The sequence below is a fragment of the Zootoca vivipara genome, chromosome 2 (genome assembly GCF_965207765.1).
Source record: "Zootoca vivipara chromosome 2, rZooViv2.hap1.1, whole genome shotgun sequence".
NCBI lineage: Eukaryota > Metazoa > Chordata > Lepidosauria > Squamata > Lacertidae > Zootoca > Zootoca vivipara.
In genome coordinates this window covers 3,540,380-3,558,426 of record NC_142584.1, presented here as the reverse complement: position 1 = coordinate 3,558,426, position 18,047 = coordinate 3,540,380, and the positions used below count along the sequence as shown (strand labels likewise).

General features: G+C 48.4%; 1 protein-coding gene across 1 annotated transcript; it reads right to left on the bottom strand.

The window, feature by feature from the left end:
• Positions 1-3,220: 3,220 nt before the first annotated feature.
• Positions 3,221-10,496, bottom strand: RND1 (Rho family GTPase 1). The gene is made up of 5 exons (XM_035101064.3): positions 10,362-10,496; positions 9,551-9,638; positions 7,607-7,716; positions 5,375-5,509; positions 3,221-4,253 (listed from the first exon to the last, which is right to left on the bottom strand). Exons 1-5 carry the CDS (start codon positions 10,479-10,481, stop codon positions 4,008-4,010), a joined length of 699 nt encoding a protein of 232 aa, XP_034956955.1. The 5' UTR covers positions 10,482-10,496; the 3' UTR covers positions 3,221-4,007.
• Between the last annotated feature and the right edge of the window lie 7,551 nt (positions 10,497-18,047).

Here is an 18,047-nt window from a genome sequence, read left to right as displayed (position 1 = left end):
GTTCCAGAATTGCAAGATGGAGAGGGGTCATCTACACAGTTGCTCCTACCGTAAATACCTTCTCTAGCATTGTGGAGCCCAGTTGGCTCCCTTGTTTTCTGTGGCCAATGAAATCAGTATGACAGTTGGATGACAGGTGGTGCAGGTCCTGTAGTGAAGTTGCCAGAACACAGCTTAAAGTTTATAGTCTAGATTAATGCATGGCAGTGAAGACAGCATATAAAACTCATTCCATTCCACAGTGCCATCCAGCAGAACAGGCAGATAGATCAGAATCTTGGGAGGCCTGCCATGATGAATTTGCAGCGCAGAGCTTGATGGGTTGGGACAGGGCATAGGGAGGCTTCCAGAGTGCTGTTTTATGGGACCAGGTTCAGTTGTTGCAGCCTGAGCTTCTGAGTACACACTTGTGGTGGTCTAGCTAACTTTGCCGTACCCCAGGTCAGCCTGTTTTCTCATCCTGCTGGATCAGGCCTAAGGCTTAGCTAGTCCAGCATTCTGAGTATTGTCTGTTCAAACCAACAGTGACTCACTGTGGTCACAGTCTTTCCCATTACTGACTAGCTGGTCCTTTCAATTGAACCGAAACCCATCATTACCATTAAAAGCAAAAATGAAAACCTTTCACCTCAGCAGCTAAGAGAGGGCACCCCTGGGGAAGCTGCGACTCCTCTTTCCCATGACGGAGTTCACTCCTGCAGTATCACTGTTGCAACTATGAGAAAGAATTAGTATGCCGGATGTGATAGGAGGCCTCTATTTGCTGAGAGGGTAAAGTGCAGCACAGCATGAGATCCTGCTTGGCAACAGCCTTGCATAGTAAAACTAAGATACTGCATGGGGAAGAACCCTGGGCCAATAGAGGTGGAGTGGGATGTCTACCCTCCTTTCCGTCACCATTTTTCCCCTTCTCAGAAGGAAGGATCTCTGCCAGGTCTACCCAAGGGATTACTTAGTCTTAGGGCTTTGGATTTCAATGATTTTTAACCCTGTAACAGAATTAGGTTGCTACAGGATATTCATGAACCAACAACTTGGAAAGCAAAATGCTTAAAGCTTGCTCTAAACAGGATAAAACATGTAAAAACTAAGCAAATAATGATCAGCAAGTGAAACACAACTCTGCAAGTGTCAAGCTATTCAAACAGGGCTGGCTCTAGGCCCGCTCCCGGTGGCGCGGGGCGTCAGGCCACCAGGGGCACTGCTGCGCCCGCTGAGAGGCGCGGCTGAGGCTGCCCCAGGCGCACCTCCGCTGTTCAGCGGCGTCAGGCCACTCTCTGGAGGCGCGCAGGCCTGGGGCCGCCTCCACCGCGCGCAGGGGCGTTGCAACCCGCCCCCTGGCCAGCCCTACGGCAGGCTGGGTGGCGCAGTGCAGCTGCGCCCGCGGCAGCCCCCCTGTGCGCGGTGCCCGCCCGCCATGCTAGGAAACAGGGCCGGGCATGCTTAAGTATTCAAATGTACTCTCTTGTTCAGGTATTCTGATTGTAGATATGCAGAGCCCTTTTAACAAACAGTGGGTAGAGTTCATCATAAGGAGGGCTAGGACTCTTCAATCCTTTTATGAGGAAAGCTGGAATTCAGAAGACTGACTCTGGAAGGGCTCCTGCCCGTTTCCTGAGAGCTGCAGTTGTAACACAAGCACAGCCAGGCAGTAACAGCAAGATCACAACTTCTATAGGTGTGCCACTGTCTGCAGAATACCCACCATGCGGCAAGTTAGGGCAGCTGCCCTACTCTAGAAGCAGGGCTGGTGGGCAGAGGCGGAGCACAGCCCGGCGGAGCGCGAGTTCGCCATTCCCGCGCCGCACCCTCCCTCCAGCTCCCCGGCGCGCCCTCAGGCAAGGCCAAGCGCGGCGGGGAACCAGGGAGCGCGGCGCGGTGGGCGGGAACGCCGAACTCGCGCTCCGCTGGGCTGGGCTCCGCCTCCGCCCACCAGCCCTGCTGCTAGGGAGGGGCACAGCCCGGCGGAGCGCGAGTTCGCCGTTCCTGCCCGCCGCGCTGCGCCCTCCCTCCAGCTCCCCGTCGCGCCCTCTGGCAAGGCCAAGCGCGGCGGGGAACCAGAGAGCGCGGCGCGGCGGGCAGGAACGCTGAACTCGCGCTCCGCTGGGCTGGGCTCCGCCTCCGCCCACCAGCCCTGCTGCTAGGGAGGGGCACAGCCCGGCGGAGCGCGAGTTCGCTGTTCCCGCCCACTTTGTGGCCCCTCCCCTTCCGTGCCTTGGCCCCTCCCCTTGCCCCCCCCCTAGTTTTGATCCTGGGTATGCCCATGGCCTCAGACATTCTCAAGTTATCTTCCAGCAGCAGAGGTCAGGTAGTCAGTCATGAGGCCTCAGTGAGCTCTTTTGGGTAAAGAGAAGAGTACAGACAGCCTCGGGTGAGAAGCTTCTCTTACTCAAAGCAGTCCATTCCTTGAAACTACAGGATTAAAACTTCCATACTATATTCCACTAACCAAATTCAGAAATGGTGAAAGGATGCAGAATTCTAGCCCAGCTCAAGCTAAGGCTTCTTGTAGTGCAGGTTAACTGTGGAACACAACCAGGTGGGGGCTTAGATAACCACAAGGAAGGGAGGCAGTATGCAATTCAACATCATTGTTACCTGCAACCACTTTGTACACCACCACTGAAGTCTGCTTCCATAGTTGGTGCTTAAAAGGGAGCCACGACCTCCAGCATCCCAGCTTAATTAGATAGTGCTAGCATCACCTTACATTAACCTTTAGCTAGAGAGATTGCAAAAGGTATGCCCCTCAATATTATTCTAGCTGTATTCATTGTATTCCCCTCCACCCTAGAAGTATTGCATTTGCTAGGCTTTGGTATGAAGAAATGGTTTGGGGACTTGTCCATTGTACTGGCCAGTTAAGAGAATCAAAACTGCTGCACGAACTAATCAGAAGATCTGTAGCAGCAGACAACCTGTCCTAGAAATACAGCTATTCCTGAAACACACATTGTCACAGAGCATTGGGCATGTTCTAGAGCGCACGGAAGCAGAGCACCAATGAGGCAGATTTGGCCAACTGACTGCTCACTCGAGAACATCCCCCAGAATCTATTGCAATGGACAGAGGCACCATAAGACATGTCAATGAGGAAAAGGATTCCCTAAAAGGCTCACTTTGGTTTGGGCTAGGTATCTACAAGTCAATCTCTCCCAGTTTCCTCCATGACCAGGAAAATCCAAGAATGAAACCAACAAATAAGAAACCCCTCAAATGTGGATGTTAATCTGCATTATATTTTCATTAATAAATAAGTTTTTTTCTTTTAATAACACTGAACATTTAACAGATTTACCCCATTTCCTTTCCTTCCCATACACATAGAGACAATGTCTATAAAACAACCACTCCCTCGTCCTGCCCTCCACCCCCCTCCACCTGCAATTGTAGAGGGTGAAGAAGAGGGTACCCGGACACCTCTCCTGTTAGAGGGAGGAGGGTAAAAGGAAGGACATAATATTCGGAAGGCTTGGGGGGGGGGAGAAGGGAGAGGTGATCTGCACTCGGCCTGCTTCACACAGGCAATGGAGACAAGCAGCTGATGGGAAGAGGTGATCAGGGCCAAACGAAGATATTAACTGTGCATCAGAAAGGGGGCGATTCTTTAGAACCTTCCAAATCTATGTGGAACGACCACCAGAGCCACTGCTGTCCACGATGTTGCTATGCCAAGGCCCAAGGCTTTCCGGAGCAGGGTTGGTCTTGAGCCAACCTTCACCTTTGCAGTCCAGCCAAACTCCCCCTCCCTGCTTCATGTCTATCAGGAAGAAGCGCACACTGCAACTGCATGGAGGGAAGCATTGCAATGCGGAAGGGACGGCAGGCTTGCTCAAGCCGGCAGGGGAGTTGGGAATGGGATCCTTCTGGAGTCTCCAGGCCTGGCCCATGGGAGCCAGGCAGCCCCCTCCCTTCCCCACCCCAGAAGGGCCAGCTGGAGGGCCCAGTGTCCGCAATGGTTCCGCTGCCACCGCCACCCCCTACTCCCCGGAAGTAGGCAGCCCCTTCACATGACAGAGCAGCTTTTTGCTTTCTCCTTCTTGAATGTGGAAGAGATGAGCTCAGATCGGCTGGGAAAGTGGAGGAGTCTCTTGGGGAAACTTCGGGCTGGGCTCTTGGGGGGCTGGGGGCCAGGCTTGCTCAGGCAGATGGACGCCGCTGTCCGGAAGATGCTGTGGATGCTTTTCTCTGATGTGAAGGCTGAACACTCCAGGTAAGTCTCTGCTCCTAGCTGCTTGGCCACAGCACAACCCTGAAAGGGGGGGGGGGAAGAGGAGGGCATGAGGACCCAAGCCAAGGAACAGAGCTAGTGCTCCAAATTAGGACACACATGTTGAGATGGTTGGCACATCATTGTTTTTGTCCGCTATATATTTTTGTGTTTTTATACTATAAATTGCCCTGCAATGAAGGGTGGTATAAAAATGTAATAAATGAAATTATTAAGCCATAGTTAGATGGAGCACTATGGTTTACTATGAACATGCAGTGCACTGGTGCAGCATGTTGCTGAAAAGTTCTCACTCCCCTCCTGCCCCACTGGGAAACAAGCCAGAGTCCGGATTGTCATTTGAACCCAGGATCATGGTCTGCTTTCCCCAAAACAAACCACAAACAGTAAAGCCAAGATGCAGATGCCAGAATGTAGCCTTCTGAAATGCATCACACTTGGGCATTGGATTTGAAACAGTCCTATAGCCAGTGCAGCCAAAACACAGCCCAGGTGCCATGAAGCTGCCAAAATCCATCTCAAGGAGGGATGTTCCCATGGTGGCTTGTTCATACCAGCAGTTCCAACCATACCCCCAACATACAAGATGTCAAAGTTCTATTAAATTTCAAATTCCTCAGCATGTTTGTATTTCAGCAAGGTCACTTTATTATAGTTGGAGGAAGCCTTTGCAGAGAGGCTTGTAGGTTATAAACCCAGTGGATTTTAAAGAAATGTTTGTAGTTGGTATATGCAGTTGGAGTGCTATTCTACCCAACTTAGGACTTCTAAGACCACATAGATATATATATCTATACTTATCTATAGATTGAAAATATCATTCTTAGTTAGAATCATTTTGTGAGGGTATGTTCAGAATGCCTTTTTAAGTTGTATACAAAGCTAATTTCAGTTTGCAAGGAAGCAAATTCAAGCTCAAATTCCTTGAGGGATAACTTAAAACAAAACAAAAAAAGTATGATTTGAAGAAAGAATTTGAGCGTGAATTTAATCATGTGTGCCATCATATCTACAGGTGCAAGTAAAACCCTAAGCATAGAAGACTAAAAAAACTGAAGACATCTACTGCTCAAGGAAGGGATTCATACTGGGGTAGGTGTGTAGGTGTGGAGTACGTCACAGGTTATAAATGCAGACCTTACCTGTTCATAAGAGACAGGGGCTTGCTTTTGGTGGGACAGTTCCATCAAGGTGCTGAGGTCAGTACGCAGATCTATCTTGCAGCCAATCAGCAACACTCGGGTGCTAGGACAGTAGTCCAAGATTTCTGTCTTCCACTAGAAAAACATACCAGAGGAATTGAATCCTCTAGCGTTCCAAGACTGAAAACGTGTTCCAGGTAGATATATTGCCACATCACTATGACACAAGCTGTTTTGCTAACTGGGAGAAGTCTAACTTGGTGTTGACATTGCTTAATTTCTGCAGTGGGCATGGGATTTTAAAAAACACGAGTGTAAAAAGTTCTGTATGAAAATTCAAACGCGTATTCTCTCCCCCCCCCCCCACTCCCATAGACTGGGCACACCTGGAAGCAATCTCTATAGCCCCCTCACCATCCAACAGTTCTAACAGTTATGCATGACAAGAATTACAGAGCATTTGTGAAAATAAGAATAGAGAAGCAGCCCCGGAACCTAAAAAAACCAGGATCACAGCCCTAAATAGCTAAAGGCAGAGTTTAATTACTACCAGAAAAGAAACTGAAGGATAATATCCTTTATAGATCAGTTGGTTTGGTATTATTAATATGGTCATATCTTAGGCCAAACCTCTTTCAAAAGACTTTAAAGACCTCCTCTCTTCCTTTGAGCAGGATAGGCTATGAAAAAAAATGCAATTTCTAACAGAAAAAAGTACTGTAACACTAACTTAGCTGTCAGGCAGTGTATCCTCTGCAGCTTCCTGAAGAAGTGGATCAACTCACGTTTCCCCCTTAATAGCACCCAACACTGGGAAGCCATCCTATACTCCTTTGGCAATTGACTTCTCCGGATTTGTGCTTTTAATGTGTTTTCAACCCACCAAAGAATCCATTAGATGCTACCAATGAATTTGTGTCATATGGCTCACAAGTAATGTGACTCAACTACAGGACTCATTGACTGCCTTACTATCCAAGGAGTGCTTAGAAGACTTTCCACATAGATTTAAAGCAGCAAGTATGAACAAACATGAAGGGATTCTGAACAGAGACGTTTCTAAATATAACAGCTCAAAGTGGCAAGAAATTCAAGTTAGAAACAAAGAACTGTTATTCATATTTTAGTCTGATAGAGACCAGGAGTTTAGGGATACCTTGCTCTGGAGTATTATTGAAGACCAGGGAGGAAAAGTTAAATAGGGGGAACAGCAGCACTATCCATTTCTAATTTTCCAGATGGCACTTAGAAATTGTGGGTTCTGGGGGCTTTTAAGGAGAGGCAGACATGCATTTGTTTAGGTGGCTGGAGGGAGAGAATAACTAGATGAAGTCACTTTCAACTCTGGGGACACAGGATATGAGGCAGGGCCCTGGGCTCAGCAGGCCTGCTTTGCATGCAGAAGGACCCAGGTTCGATCCCTGGCAGCCCCAGGTAGGGCTTGAGAGACAAGACTGGGCAAGGCAGCTTCCCATGCTGCATTTTATGGCCTTTAAAACTATTGTCGCATAATTCTCCCAGACAACCTGGATCTCCAAGAAACGTAGTCTTGAGGGCCATTCTTCTTCAAACAGTGGTTGGGAAGGGGTGGGAGGAAAGACAGGGGTGAGTTTTGTGGAATGGGCAGACTCCATAATAAAGTTGGGTACCTCGTTTATATTGTGCTTGTGTATGCCCAGGCATAAATAGCCCTCAGTATTGGGTATATCTGCATGTGAAGTTAAAAGGGAAGAAATATTAACAGGGAGCGAGTTCCCCCTGCGCACCACACTTTGACAAAAGGGTCTCTAAGATCCGGGTACAGCTGGGATAGCTCAGCTGGTAGAGCATAAGGCTCTTAATCTCGGGGTCATGGGTTCAAGACCAAATTGGGCAAAAAAAATTCCTGCATTGCAGGGGGTTGGCCTAGATGACCCTCGTGATCCCTTCCAACTCTACAATTCCATGATTTTATGATTCTACACTGGGGGACCTGCATCCAACCTATTAGAGTTTCTACACCCCTAGTATAACTATGCCTGGTGGATGCGCATGGATTTCACAAGATCTGAGAGGAAGCATGGATGCTTCCCATGTAGGTCAGGGACCAATGACCCCTTTAAGGATGCCTCTCTTCCCAGGAGGCATGTAAGTCTGGTTTGTGGAGAATTATGTCAAACTATGTACCAGCAGGTACCCCCAATCCGACTCTTGGGCCTTATAGTAAGGGGGATCAGCACACATCTCTCTCACCTTCTTCAGTGCACTGTCCATGGTCTCAGGGCGGCTGACATCAAAGCAAAGCAGGACCGCATCGGAGTCGCTGTAGCACAGGGGGCGCACATTGTCATAGTATGGGGATCCTGTGCAGAGAAGAAGGTCATGGACCAGCTCAGGAGACTCTCCTCCCCCACCTCCACCAAAAATCAAAGCCAGTAAGCAGCATCCGATTCAAATAAGACTTTGATAAAGCTGCCTTTTTAGGTGAAAGGAAAAAAGAACCCACCCAGGGCTCTGCATGTTTATTCGCACCTATTTTAATATTCAGCCTTCTTAAGGAATAGCTTCACCAGGCTTTATATAACCAAGGCCATCTCTCCACTACCCTTCTGTACAAGCAGTATTGAGGGCAAGGTGTGTGTGTGTGCAGGGCTCCCATTTTTTTCAAGGGATTTTTTTTTGGGGGGGAATACAGGAAGGAACGGGTTGCTTAGCAACATCACTCATCAGCAAGAATAGATGAAAAAAGGTTGCATGTGTGCAAGGGATGTTATGGATGCAAGAACTGGAGGTGGGGGTGGGGAACTGCTGCGTAGATGCAAGGGGGTGGAAGAAGAGGAATAGGATCGCACAGCACCCCCCTTTTCGAAGCAGCAGCAGCAGCATCCAAAATGCTTCTGCAGCCCAGACACTGCGTGCCCAGAATAGCAAGCAGCCCCTGGCTCCCTGCACCAGCACAATCACTATGGCAACAAGGGGGATCCGAGTAGCCAGGGACCCCCACCACCTCCGGCCCCCTTCAAAAAAGGGGATGCTGCAGCCATTCCCCACCCCTGGTTGCTAGGGCAACTCCACTACACCCCTCTCCATGTGCACACACAATACCCTTTAAGAGCCCCTTATTGTTAGTGTCCATTTCCTCCCAATTTCACTACCAAAGTCCACACCAAGCCCCTTCTGCCCTGGGATCCCTCCTCCTTAACATGCACACAATGGACAAATCTCCTCCCCTCTGCATTCTACAGGAGGGGGGGGGAATGCAATAATAGGCAAAGCTGGAAGAGAGGGGGCATCACAGACCTTACAGCAGCTTCCAGAGGCTGCAAAAGATGTGGGAACAGACAGGAGTGTTGGGGAAGCCAGAGTGGGGGTGGCAGGAAAGAGGATTACTGCATTTTTACTTCAGCCCTGAGGGACTGGAGTCTCTCATTCTAACAGCTAGAAGGGCAGATTTAAGATATTGCCCACAGCTGTCCTGCTGTCCTGCTCTCCACACACACAAACAAGTGCGTTTTAGGGGAGCGCCCCCTGAACATGGGGTCTTGGTTCTTTTTTGGCTAGGATTCCAACTCTAAGACAGTCTAAAGTCTTTGCCTCTCCTACTCCTCCCTCCTTTGCAGGAGCCACCAGCTCTGCATACCAATGCTAGGTGCCCCCTTTTTCCAGCTCAGCACTGCAGTGCATAACACATTCTCCCTACCCCAAAACTCTGAATTATGAAGAAACCCCCACCCCTTCTAACACACACACACACACACACACACACACACACATAAAAAATTCAAAGCCATTTACTCGGGCTAGCCAGATCCTTCCTTTACAAGATCTAGGTGGGTAGAACAGAATTTAATCCACACCCACTATTATCATTGTATTCTCCCATACCCAAAGCTAAGGTAGACCAAGAAACAGAAACATAGACTGGACAGGATGCTCCCCCCGCCTCCCCCCCCCCCGCTGAGCCCTTGAGAAATCCTCCCTTCCTCATCTATATCTGTTCTCAGAACTGATTCACTTGTATTGTTCACCATTCTGGGATCTTTTGATAAAGGGTGGTATATAAGCTGAACTACTGTACTGTATTATTATTGCCACAAGTTACCCCCTCTACAAAGGCTGCTTGACTGCAGCGAGCAGAAGGGTGTAGCTTGGTCCTTAGCAGTGGGGCAGAGTCCAGAAGGGAAAAGGGAGCCTCACCAGATGTGTCCCACAGACTGAGCTCCACCCGTTGCTCCTCCGTCTCCAGGCACGCCGTATAGTTCTCAAAAACCGTGGGCACGTATGTCTAGCAATGGAGACAGGATACACAAAGGCATTAGCTATAACTTTCTGGGTTGCGGAGTGGGAGGGGAAGAACTATCAACTACAGTGTCAAGCTCTGCCAGGAGAACGTTACCGATATCCAAGGATGGAGAGGGCAGGGAGGTCAGTACCTTCAAGTACAAACAGCGGTGGGGTCAGCCCCCGACGACGTGGGTGTTCAAATGATGCCCATCAGACGCATCACCAGACGCCGGTGAGCAGAAGCCGTTTAGTGCGCAGCTATGTGCATCAAGCCCATTTCACAAAAAGACCGGGGGGGGGGGCGGACCGAGGCCATATTGCCTGCCGTGCGAGCAGGTGAGATACGACAGCAACGCGCGCGCCCCTTCCGAAACTGCAAGCCCTCTCTGGCGCTAAGCTCCACAGGGCAGGCAGGCAGGGAGAATCGGTGCCCAAGGCGGAACCCGAAGGGGGCCTGGAAAGCCGGGGAGGCGACGTCGCATCGTAGTCCCTGGAGGCGCGGGACACCGTTACGCCGTCGAAGCTAAGTCGGTCTCCGCAGGATCGGGAGCCGCTGCGTCGCAGCTTCTCGAAAGTTAAAAGCAGGGCGCGGGCCGAATAAAGATGGGGCAGCCAGGGAGCGCTTTGAACGATGCAGCGTCTCCCCTCCGACGATCCAGGACAGGCCCGACCCCCGACGACGCCTCCTGCAAATGGAGGCCCCGATCCCGGTTCGTCCACTTACCTCCGGGTAGCAGTCCTTGGCCAACACTTGCAACATGGCAGTCTTCCCGCAGTGCACATCCCCGACGAGAACCAGCTTGCAGCGGGCCACCACCGGCTGAGGCGTCCTCCTCTCCCTCATGACGGCGCCGAGGAGCGAAGCGGGCGCACCGGCAAACGTCTTTGCAGCTCCAAAGGGAAAGAGAAAATCCTGCGCGACTCCCTCCCTGACTGCAGGACTCTACTAAGCCCAGCGGAGGGGGGAGGCTACCTTTATAGAGAACAGGAGACAGACGCCAATGACCAGCGGAGGCGGGACTCTGCGCAGCCAACCAGAAGAGGCCGGGCTCCAGCCTGATGACCAGTGATAGAGACCAAGGTGGCTGAGTCAGAGTTTCTTTCCCTCCTTCCTCCTCAGGTTAGAGATACATTCCGGGGGCTGGGAGGATTTCTCACCTTTCGGCTCAGGGTAAAATTGGGGGAGAGCCTGAGGGGGGTTACGGCAAAAGAAGAGCGTTCAAGGCACCGTGGGGCAAATAAAGTTGAGATTCCTGCATTACAGGGGGTTGGACTAGAACTCTGGGGATCCCTTCCAGGTCTAGAGGTTCTATGGTTCTAAGTGTAAATCATTTAAAGGGGATCCTTGGTGTTTGCTTTTTCATGTGGCTAGAGCCACATGAAAGCAGGCTTAAAGCTTAGGTTTTTGAAAGGGAGTTAGAATCATAGAATTGTAGAGTTGGAAGGGACCTTGAGGGTCATCTACTTCAACCCCCTGCAATGCAGGAATCTTTGGCTCAAGATGGGCCTCGAACCCAAGAACCTGAGATTAAGAGTCTCATGCTCTATTGACTGAGCTATCCTAGGAGTTGTCAGGATTTTTTTCCTAATCAACCAGTGACTAAGTTTGTTGGTTTAATGACCAAACAATGTTTTGTTTTGCTTTTTGTTTCAGTGTCACACCTAGGAGGAAATGGACAACATCCTGCCAAATATTCTTGCTCCCCAAACAAGTGTCATTAAAATGCTCAACTTTGAATTCATTTACACATTCCTAGATCCCAAAATCTGTCCTAATTCGGGCCTGGGTTGTTTTTTTTATAGCAAGTTAATAATTTATTTGCTGCTGGCTTCCAGGTTAAAAATAGCTCAACAATAGAAAGAAGCAGACGCAGAATCAGCTGGTTGGTAGTTTCCAGAGGGTATGGCTGTTTTGCTGGCTGGAAAACATACTTGTTTTGTATGTTGCAGGTAAAGGAACTGGGAACACAATACATTTTTATGGTATAGGTTTATTCTGTCTGTCGATGAGGCAGAGGCCAGAGGCAGAGCAAACAGCAACAGAAGGCTTTGGCTTGATTTAATTTGATTAGGTGGGATGAGAAGGGAAGGAAAAGGAAGGTGATGGGGAAGCAATGGATACCTGAATGCCAGGCGATGCCCCACAATATTGTAACCTGCTCTGTCAAGAATGCTTTGATGATCTGCCTTGCTTTTGTCAAGGTACATCTTTTCCTGGAAGATATTGTCTTGAGTACTGTTATGTATGTTATGTATGTTGTGTTTCTTTTTCTTCTTTAAAAAACACCCCTAAATCTAGAAATCTCAACACTTGCATTTATATTTTCATTTTTGAAATGTAAGCCTCAAGTACAGTCTTTGAGAGATGTGCTTTGATATATTTGGTGAGTCTGCATGTGTGAGTCTGTGATCTCACCTCAATGATAGAATTATAAAGGGCAATAATATCCAGTGCTGGCTATAATCAGAGCAGTGGGCTTAAGTCCATTCACCAGTGGGGGTGCTCTGAATATGACTTAGTTCAATGAAAAACAATTTTTTTAAAGTCATAGTTCGTTTTCGCCTTTGCTCCTGAACACCAGATGTTCCCAGATAATAATTTGTCAATATCTGAGTCTGTATTTCAGACGAGAAAGAATATTTTGATAATATTTGTAGGTTCAATAAAATAAGTTTGAGAAAGACATTCAGTTTTCTCTATTGTTTTTCTAAATGTTGAGAAATTTATACAAAATTTCATTTTAGCTCTAAGGAAAAAATGGAAACATCGCCCCCTGCAGGAAACTCATAGAAACAGCAGACACAAATCGAAACTGATACGTAATCTAAATTACTGTACAGTAGATCAAGTCCTGACTTGTCCTGTTGCTGCTTTGATGCATACCAGTTTCTGTGGCAAGCTAACCTACTTGTTATATTATTCTTTTTTTTAAGCAGACTTGTTCCTGTCACAGAGGGTGGGGCCCAATCTGATGCTGACCTCCTGATCCAAATTGGTCCCAGCACCAGTTTCCCACCAAAAATTGCTCTTCCTGGTGGCGCTTGGTTGCTGAATGTGCTATTGGCAGTATATAGCAAAAGCACTCATCCAGATCAGGAGGGGGGTGGTCCCACGTGCCTGCTTTTGCTTAAAAATAAAGGTACTTTGGGTGATGTGCCTTATCCCACATCCAATCAATTTTTAGGTTCCATACCCTCCAACATTTCTCCAATGAAAATAGGGATGTCCCATTCCATAATGAAAAATTTACTATTTATACCCTACACATTTTATTTGTTTGCCCCAGCACTCTGGGAAGCTTCCAACGTATATAAAAACATAATAAAACATTCAACTTAAAAAAACACCTTCCCTATACAGGATTGCCTTCAGAGGTCTCAGGGGTTGGATAACCCCATACCTTCAACATTTCTCCAGTGAAAATAAGGACATCCTAAGGATGGTGGTGCTGTGGTATGAACCACTGAGCCTCTTGGGCTTGCCGATCAGAAGGTCAGCGGTTCGAATCCCCACAATGGGGTGAGCTCCCGTTGCTCGGACCCAGCTCCTGCCAACCTAGCAGGTTGAAAGCACATCAGAATAAAAGTAGATAAATAGGTACCACCGCTCTGGCGAGAAGGTAAATGGCATTTCTGTGTGCTGCTCTGGTTCGCCAGACCTGAAGCTGTATGCTGGCTCCCTCAGCCAGTAAAGTGAAATGAGCGCAGCAACCCCAGAGTCGTCCACAACTGGACCTGATGTTCAGGGGTCCCTTTACCTTTACCTTTTAAGGAAAAGCGGGAGATTTCATGATCAAATCAGAAACTGGGATGGCTTCTCTAAATCAGGGACGTCCCTGGAAAATAGGGACACTTGGAGGATCTGAGGTTCCCAAGTGAGCATATACCATGAGAAACTCTATGCTGAGTCAAACTCGTGGTCACTGGTGAATGATGGTCAGATTGTGGCTAGGAATGGTGAATCAGATCAGTATTTTAAAATAACTAAGTGTCCCAACCTTCTTTGTTTTGGGGACCAATATGTGAAGCAGTTGAAACACCTTTACTGGACCTTGGGTCAGTGACTGAGAAAACACAGACTAACATTCTAACCCTCTTCACTGTCAAGGAAATTTTGGACGACCTGGTGGGGATTAAGGGAAAGCTGCACTATTACATTATGGCCATGTGTGTAATGTTAGCCCAACAGAGCCATGTCTATTGTCACACCAACATTTTTCAGGCAACCCCCCCAAAACAAACTCTCGCATCCCATGGAAGCAGACATGGAACCAGGGTGCTCCAATAGCAGGAGAAGCAAACAGAGTTACTGGGAACTCATAAAGGGCTTGGATGGCAAACAGGATATGAGCCCCAGCGGCAGCAGCAGCAGTCCTGAGGACCATACACATAATTAAGTGTAATATGACAACATGGCAGGTGAGGGCACATTGCTTTGAACACATTTGCCTAAGGGGGGGGGGAGAGACGTGTAGTTTTCAAGCTTGCAACTTCTAAGGACCAAGTTGGCTCAGCAAAACATGCCATTTTAGATGTGTTTGTGTCTTAAATGGCTCCAGGGTAAATATGTAACTGCCCAGGAATGGGCAGGGATAAACAATAACTTATAAGACCAGGACCCGGAATGGGATCTTGCCTCTAATCTAGGGGAATAACACTCATCCTATTCCCAGCAGTGATCTAAGAACGTTGCCTTCTTACACTTGTCCACAAACTGTCACTGAACCAAGCTGAGTTTTGAAGGCTACGTGGACACTTGGTTGCCACTTTTTAGTCAATGGTCCGAACGCCACTGATGTTCTGGAGTGAACTTCTCACCTTGCTTAATGCTTGTGAACTGACCAGGTGTATTTCCGGTGAGAGGGAGGTAATCTTTGTTGCATTTCTAATAGATAGTTTTTACATTCCCATGCTCCAGCAGAGAGGAATCCAAATTTGTGTCATGTTTGCATAGCTGCCAAGTTATCCCTTTTTTTAAGGGAAATTCCATTATGCTGAATAGGCTTCCTCGCGAGAAAAGGGAAAACTTGGCAGCTATGTGTTTGCTGGACTCATGTTTGCTTAAGTGGCTCACAGTTTGTTACAACACTGTGGAGACTCACTAACTAAACTGAGTAATTTGACAATAATGCCAGCCCATTTAAAGAGTTGTCTTGTGTGAGTGAGGGTTGGTGTTTGCCTCATCTCGCTTTATTGGCCGAGGGAGCCGGCATACAGCTTCTGGATCATGTGGCCAGCATGACTAAGCCGCTTCTGGCACCAGAGCAGCGCACAGAAACGCCATTTACCTTCCCGCCGCAGCGGTACCTATTTATCTACTTGCATTTTGACGTGCTTTTGAACTGCTAGGTTGGCTGGAGTGTATGCCTAGGATCTCAATAATTTACCTAGGCTTTAAAATGGAGCTAGATTCTTTCAACTAGAGATTCTCCTACGAAGTTCCCTTATATATGGCAGAAGGAGAAATCATCTGGTCCCATCCACCAAGCTGAGAAGGAGAAGCTATACAGTTTGCTTTCCACATAAATACCAACACACAGTTGCCCTGGGCCTGTACATACAAGAGGAGACTGGTCAGCTTCCCACCCTCACAAAATTTTATTCAGTTATTATCAGTTATTAAACAACCATTGTTGTTGTTGGCATCCAACAGTCTTGAAAGATAATGAAATGCATCTCCAGGAGTGAAGAATCACAGCACCTTCCGTTGCTGCAGAGACTACGCATAGCTGTCAGGTTTTCCCTTTTCTCGCGAGGAAGCCTATTCAGCATAAGGGAATTTCCCTTTTAAAAAAGGGAGAACTTGACAGCTATGGAGACCAGGAAGTTGTAACTGCTGCTTCCCTTGTTTTTGTTGTTAGCAGCACCGAAGTGACCTCTCTGGGCGCAAGCCTAGGCAGTGCATATGGAGGTCCAAGGCTTCCCAGACAAGAAGACCCCTCTCTAGCAACTGCATACGAAGGGAAGCTGGAGCTGTTGAGTGTGTGCTGGGCATCAAGCTGTCAAATAACATGAGAATAGAAAGAGAATCCTTCTGGATTTATTTGTTTGTTCAGTGTACTGAATTAAATGTTTATCCTCCCAAAGGTGCATAGGGATTAGATGGGATTAGTCCATCTAGTCTGGCCAACCAGTTGCCTCTGGGAAGCCCAAAGACAGGACTCTGTCCTCTCAGCCCAACTGTACTCTCCTACGTATTATTATTTCCCCAACCACTGAAATTCAGAGGCAGCCTCTGATACTGAAAGCCTCTTATTAATAATGTCACATATCAATGCTGCTCACTGATTGGTACCCAAGGGTGGGGCTAGTGGCCAAGTGAATTGCATAATAATACATGCAGTGTCAGTGGCTCTTCCCATTAACTGAGCAGGAAGCAGAATTCCCAAAATAGCTTATCATGTATAGTAACTTGAAACAGATTTGGCCCTCATGTGTCAACGAGCTGTGGCATCTTCCACTTTCTGCTCTAGATGTTGATTCACAGTCTAGTTCCTGTCATTAGCAACATCAGATAATTCATATCACTTTTACAGCTGGGCTGCAATCTATTCTCTGCTGTTCAAACGGTTGAGCTTATGAATCGCCTTTCATAGAACAGATAGGGAAACTGAGGAACAGAGCTATAAAAGTGATTTCCCTACAACCCATAGGCAATAAATTGAGAGCAATTATGTTGTTGTTGTTTAGTCGTTTAGTCGTGTCCGACTCTTCGTGACCCCATGGACCATAGCACGCCAGGCACTCCTGTCTTCCACTGCCTCCCGCAGTTTGGTCAAGCTCATGTTCGTAGCTTCGAGAACACTGTCCAACCATCTCGTCCTTTGTCGTCCCCTTCTCCTAGTGCCCTCCATCTTTCCCAACATCAAGGTCTTTTCCAAGGATTCTTCTCTTCTCATGAGGTGGCCAAAGTATTGGAGCCTCAGCTTCACGATCTGTCCTTCCAGTGAGCACTCAGGGCTGATTTCCTTAAGAATGGATAGGTTTGATCTTCTTGCAGTCCATGGGACTCTCAAGAGTCTCCTCCAGCACCATAATTCAAAAGCATCAATTCTTTGGCGATCAGCCTTCTTTATGGTCCAGCTCTCACTTCCATACATCACTACTGGGAAAACCATAGCTTTAACTATACGGACCTGTGAGGGACAGGGGATATCGCGAAGTCCCTCCCCTCCTGAGTTCAAGCCCATCCCCGAGCACAGGGGAAAGCAGAGAGAGTTCCGATGCCAGTGGGGAAGCAGGAAGTCGTGTCCGAGGCTCAGGCAAGGTAGAGGAGCCAGGGTCCCAGGTGGGACAGGAAGGGGCGAATAAGGGGGGGAGACCCATCCCCCAACTCCGGAATTACGCAGAAAGAGGAGGGGAAAGAGGATGGGTCTGCCAAAGCTTTTGTGTTGGAGAAAGACGCGCCAAAAGCCATTCGGAGGTTCTGAAACCGACTGACCACACCACTCCGTGTAAATAGCAATGACTTCAGCACTGTAAATACGCAGCACCAATAAAAGAATAAAATGCAGAGCTGCGTAGCGTCGTTACTCTGAAGTAGCCCACTCCGGCCACTGTGACAGCAACCTCCGAATCCTTTTTGGGCTACTTTGGAGTTGCCGGGATGAGCGTGTCAGAGGCGGAGAGATGGCGGCAGATCGCGGAGCAAGCCCAGCAAGAACTGCAGCAGCTGTCGCTGCAGGCGCAGGGGGAATTGAAGGCAGCTAAAGAAGAGACTAAGAAGGTCCAGGACGACCGGCTACAACTTGCGGAACAGGTGAGAGCGCTATAGGAAAGAGAGCAGGAATTAAGGGCGGTGGCGGTAGACCTCCAAAACAAGCTGGATGCAGAGAAAAACAAGGCGGGAGGGGCACCCCAAGTCCAAGTGCTGCCAGGAAGGAGAGCCGGGACCCTAGTAAGCAAGTTCAATGGAGACCCGAGGGAATATCAGGGCTTTGAGACTGAGATTGTGTATGCTCTTGAGCTGCACCACGATGAGTTCCCTGATGATGAGCACAGGGTAGCGTTTATTGTGGAGCACCTTACCGGGGCAGCCAGAGAGTGGCTAAGACCGTTAATCGCAACAAAGAATCCTTGCATGAAGAATGTCAAACTATTTCTAGAAGGTTTGAAAACGATGTATTCGTCCGATAGTCATATGGACCAGACTAAGGAGGAACTTCATAATTTATGCCAAGGAAATATGACAGTTCGCGCGTATTGGGCGAAATTCACCATGCTGGTGCACAGATTGGGGTGGGAACTAGAGTCACCCCCAATGCAAGCGGCGTTCTACTTGGGGTTGCATGAGGAGGTGAAGGATGAGCTCTCGAGAGGTCCAAAGCCCAGTAATATGGATCAGCTGAGCAAAGCGGCTCTGGCGGTGGGGGTGAGACAGGAATCCCGGTGGAGCGACAAGCAAGCAACG

Excerpts from the sequence above, each read along its gene's own strand:
- RND1 (XM_035101064.3), bottom strand. The coding sequence starts at position 10,481 with ATGAGGGAGAGGAGGACGCCTCAGCCGGTGGTGGCCCGCTGCAAGCTG. Across the intron at positions 5,510-7,606 it reads TGGACAGTGCACTGAAGAAG|TGGAAGACAGAAATCTTGGA; the intron begins GTGAGAGAGATG and ends ATGTTTTTCTAG. Across the intron at positions 4,254-5,374 it reads CCCCTGTCTCTTATGAACAG|GGTTGTGCTGTGGCCAAGCA; the intron begins GTAAGGTCTGCA and ends CCCCCCTTTCAG.